The sequence below is a fragment of the Hylobates moloch genome, unplaced genomic scaffold (genome assembly GCF_009828535.3).
Source record: "Hylobates moloch isolate HMO894 unplaced genomic scaffold, HMol_V3 SCAFFOLD_71, whole genome shotgun sequence".
Classification (NCBI taxonomy): domain Eukaryota; kingdom Metazoa; phylum Chordata; class Mammalia; order Primates; family Hylobatidae; genus Hylobates; species Hylobates moloch.
Window position 1 is genome coordinate 319,750 of NW_026652346.1, and position 5,052 is coordinate 324,801.

General features: G+C 54.5%; 1 protein-coding gene across 1 annotated transcript; it reads left to right on the top strand.

Annotated features, from left to right (window-relative positions):
* Nucleotides 1–1,749: 1,749 nt before the first annotated feature.
* Nucleotides 1,750–5,052, top strand: LOC131382577 (mucin-3A-like; the record flags this gene model as incomplete). Its single annotated transcript, XM_058434872.1, has 2 exons — nucleotides 1,750–1,774; nucleotides 2,486–5,052. A coding segment is annotated over exon 2 (2,400 nt), but the record flags the coding sequence as incomplete, so codon positions are not given.

A 5,052-nucleotide genomic window follows, 5' to 3' on the forward strand; every position in this document is an offset into this window, starting at 1 on the left:
GGCTGAGCCAATAGCAGCTCTTCCTGCCTGACACTTCCTGGACTTGTCCTATCATTTTCCCCCGTGTCCCGCTTCCCACAGCGCTGACGTCTGTCTGTCCGGATGCAGGAAGAAGGGAGGAAGATGGGAGAGGTGGGGCGGTGCAAAGGTGAGGCTCAGCAAAACCGATAACCAGCACTTTCATTATGTGCACCCCCAGAGCCACGTCCCTGCCGCTGTCCTGGTCCTGAAGCCTGTTCTGCCCCAGCCCTCTGCCCGCTGGGCCCATGCGGCTATTGGAGCTCCTTGGCCTCCTCTGGATGCTCAAGGCCTCCCCATGGGCCACAGGTAAGGGGGAGAGGCGGGAGGGGGTTGGAGAAAAGCTCCTGATGTGATGTTCCAGGAAGGAGGAGGGGAAAGTGGCTGTGAGGCCTGGGGAGGGGGAATAAGAAGGCACCGCTTGGGGCTCTGGGTGCAGGGAGAACCGAGGCACGGCCTGATTGGGGGAGGGGGCGACGAGGAGAGGTTTCTCCCAGAGCTCCAGGTGCAGGGAAAACCGAGGTTGGGAAAGAGTGAGGGAACTGGGTCCCTGCCACTCTCCACCAAGCACGGAGCAGGTTGCAGGGGCTGAGCCCCAATCTGTATCTGCAGCTGGAGGGTGGAGGGTGGGATTTACATCTTCCCAGAGCAGTGCCCTTCCTGTCTTGACTCCTTCTGTCACCTGCCTCACGCCCCCAGCTTGAGTGCCCCCTTCACACTGGCCTCTCCCTCCCTGACAGCCCTCTAACTTCTACCCCTGGTCTCCGTCCTCTGGTTTCAGCCTCTCTGCCTTTTGTCCCCCAGTGGCTCCTTCCCAGCTCTGCCGTCACTCTCTCACCCCGGCCAGGGCCCATGTGTCTGGGCACAGCTGTTGGTACCAGGGCCGGGGCGGGGAGCTCCTGAGTCCACTTCACTTCCAAGGGTGCGTCTGAGCCTACCCGGCATGGGGTCCCAGGCTTCTCTCTTCTGCCCTGCAGGAACACCCCGCAATTCCTCTATACTTCTCTTTTCTCTGTACTTCAGTGTCTGCTTCTGATCCCCGATCCCAGGCCGCCCAGCCGACAGGCCCATGAGTCCCCTTCTCAGTCACCTCCAGGGCCACATCCTGGAGCCAAGGGCTGTAGCCTGGGGATTCTCATAATCCCTGACTCCACTTCCCTGGCACCCGCGAGCTAGGCTGAGACGTGACACCTCAGCTCTCAGCCACAAGATGGGCTGTGCCCGAGGTGAGGGGTAGCAGGTCGGGTACTTCCCACTTCCCATCTGCTGTGGCTGCGTGTCTTCCTCGTCCCCGACACCCCCGACAGCCGGATCTCTGATCCTAACTCTGACCATCTGTGAAATGGGTTGAAATCCACTTGCTGGGGTTCATGCTTGTAAACTAATGAATCCCGTGGCCAAAAGGGAATAATTATAGAAAAATATGTCTATTTGTGTGATGAACACTCACTGCTAAGCCTTAAGGTCTCCAGAACTCATCACGCTTGACGGCTGAGGTAGCTCTTTCTAGAAGTTTCCTTTTCTATGCTGTCTCTCCGCCTCGCCGCCTAGTCCTCACTCCATGCCCTTTGAAGTCATTAGCATGTGAGCTTAGCCTGTTTCTCTTTGGTGTTCTCTAGGCGGTTTTTTTGTTTTTGTTTTTGTTTTGATGGAGTCTTGCTCTGTCACCCAGGCTGGAGTGCAGTGGAGCCATCTCAGCTCACTGCAGCCTCTGTCTGCCTCCTGGGTTCAAGCGATTCTCCTGCCTCAGCTACAGGTACACGCCACTACACCCGGCTAATTTTTGTGTTTTCTTTTAGTAGAGAAAGGGTTTCACCATGTTGGTCAGACTGGTCTCGAACTCCTGACCTCAAGTGATCGCCTGCCTTGGCCTTTCAAAGTGCTGGGGTTACAGGCGTGAGCCACCGCGCCTGACCCTCTTTGTGCAGCTTTCCCTGTCTCCTGGTTTTTGTGATGCGCCCCCTGCCAGGACATGGCTGGGTTCTCTCTTTTTCTCTTTGAAAGCGGGAATCAGCCCAGACAGCAGCAGGGTGCAGGGAGAAGCAGTGGTGGGAGCAGAAGGTTTTTGCGGGGGGGGGGGGGAGGACTCCAGGCAGTAGCAGGGGGGGGAGAGGAAGGGGCAGAGGGAGGAGGAGCCTGGGTGTGACCAGAGGAGGGAAGGGAGGGCAGGGAGGCTCTGCCCAGCTCGGCTATATCAGGACAGGAGGACCTGCCATGACAAGGCCAAGGCCGGGTGAGGAATGAGGGCTCCCATGCTCCACTGCTCCCCTAGGAGCAGACAGGCAGTGGGCTCCAGCACCACAAAGCACCCAGCTCCAAGCTGCCTCTGATGCAGGACTGAGCTGCGGTATGCCCTGCCCTCTGTGATGCTGCCTGGAAAATGGGTGAGTGAGTAGCTTACATGAGTGATGTAACAAAATGACCCACGGATTTACCAGTGGATTCCTCTGCTCTGCCGCCAATGCAGGAACTTTATCCACGGCCACATCCATCTCTCAAGTGCCTTTCCCCAGGGCAGAAGCAGCCAGCGCTGCCCTCAGCAATTCTCCACACGCCAGAGACCTGGCTGGGTGGCCACTCGGTGTCCCCCAGCTCACCTCTCCTGCTCCCAGCCACAGGGAAAATGCACCTGTGATGCTCACTACCTCCCCCCATGACACACTCATCTCTGAAACATTGCTCACCTCTCCAGTCAGTTCCAACACCTCAACCACCCCAACGTCCAAGTTTGCCTTCAAGGTTGAAACCACTCCACCCACTGTGTTGGTCTATTCGGCCACCACTGAATGCGTGTATCCAACGAGCTTTATAATCACCATCTCCCACCCCACCTCCATCTGTGTGACCACGACACAGGTGGCCTTCACCAGCTCTTACACCCCCACTCCCGTGACACAGAAGCCAGTGACCACCGTCACCAGGACTTACCCTATGACCTCTACTGAGAAAGGAACGTCAGCCGTGACATCTTCTCCCTCTACCACCACTGCAAGGGAAACTCCCATAGTGACAGTGACACCCTCCTCCTCTGTGTCAACCACAGACACAACCTTCCACACTACAATCTCCTCTACAACTAGAACCACAGAAAGGACTCCCCTGCCCACTGGAAGCATCCATACGACCATGTCCCCAACCCCAGTATTTACTACTCTCAAAACAGCAGTGACTTCAACTTTCCCCATCACTTCCACCATCACTTCCACAAATACAGTGACTTCTATGACAACGACCGCCTCCCAGCCCACAGCCACTAATACATTGTCATCACGCACCAGTACCATTTTATCTTCCACACCCGTCCTGAGCACAGAAACAATCACCAGTGGTATCACAAACACCACCCCTCTATCTACCTTGGTGACCACACTCCCCACTACCATCACCAGGTCTACACCTACATCTGAGACCACCTACCCTACTTCTCCCACCAGCACTGTCACAGACTCCACCATCAAAATCACCTACTCCACAAGTATGACAGGTACATTGTCCACAGAGACTTCTCTCCCACCCGCCTCTTCCTCTCTCCCAACCACAGAAACAGCCACGACTCCTATGACAAACTTGGTAACCGCCACCACTGAGATTGCCTCCCACAGTACTCCCACCTTCTCTTCTTCAACCATCTACTCCACAGTCAGCACATCCACAACTGCCATCTCCTCACTTTCCTCTACCTCAGGTACCATAGTGACTTCCACAACCATGACCCCATCTTCTCTGAGTACAGACATCCCTTCGACAACACCAACAACTATCACCCACCATTCTGTGGGCTCTACCGGTTTCCTGACTATAGCAACAGACCTCACATCAACATTCACTGTTTCCAGTTCCTCAGCAATGTCCACGAGTGTCATTCCATCTTCCCCTAGCATCCAGAATACAGACACCTCATCCCTTGTCAGCATGACCTCTGCCACTACTCCCAGTGGGAGACCAACTTTTGCAAGTACACACAGCACTCCTACAAGTTCCATTCTGACGACCTTCCCAGCAACATATTCATTTCCATCTTCCATGTCTGCCAGCAGTGCCGGGACCACTCACACAGAGAGTATCTCCTCACCTCCAGCCAGCATCAGTACACTCCACACAACAGCTGAATCCACCCTGTCACCCACTACCACCACCTCATTCACAACTTCCACAACTATGGAACCACCTTCAACCACTGTAGCAACTACAGAAACAGGTGAGACCACCTTCACCAGTTCTACAGCCACATTCCCTGAGACCACTACACTGACTCCTACAACTGACACGTCCACAGAATCTCTCACAACAGCTATGACTTCTCCTCCCATCACTTTATCAGTCACTTCCACAAATACAGTGACTTCTATGACAACTACGACCTCTCCTCCCACAACCACCAATTCTTTTACATCACTGACCAGTATGACTCTGTCTTCTACACCTGTACCAAGCACAGAAGCAATCAGCAGTGGCACCACAAACACAATCCCTCCATCTATCTTGGTGACCACACTCCCCACTCCAAATGCCTCATCTGTGACTACATCTGAGACCACCTATCCTAATTCTCCGACTGGTCCTGGTACAAACTCCATGACCGAAATCACCTATCCCACCACTGTGACGGAGGCATCATCCACTGCCACCTCTCTTCCACCCAGCTCTCCCTTGGTCTCAACTGCAGAAACAGCCAAAACTCCTACCACAAACTTGGTAACCACCACCACCAAGGCCACCTCACATAGTACCACCAGCTTCACTTCTTCAACCATCTACTCCACAGCCAGCACATACACAACTGCCATCACCTCAGTTCCTGCTACCTTCGGTACCATGGCAACTTCTACATCCATGATCCCATCTCCTCTGAGTACAGGTATCCCTACCTCACAACCAACAACCATCACTCCCTCATCCGTGGGCATCACTGGTTCATTACCTATGATGACAGACCTCACCTCAGTGTACACAGTCTCCAGCATGTCTGCAAGGCCAACGACTGTCGTTCCCTCATCTCCCACTGTCCAGAATACAGAAACCTCATCCTTTGTC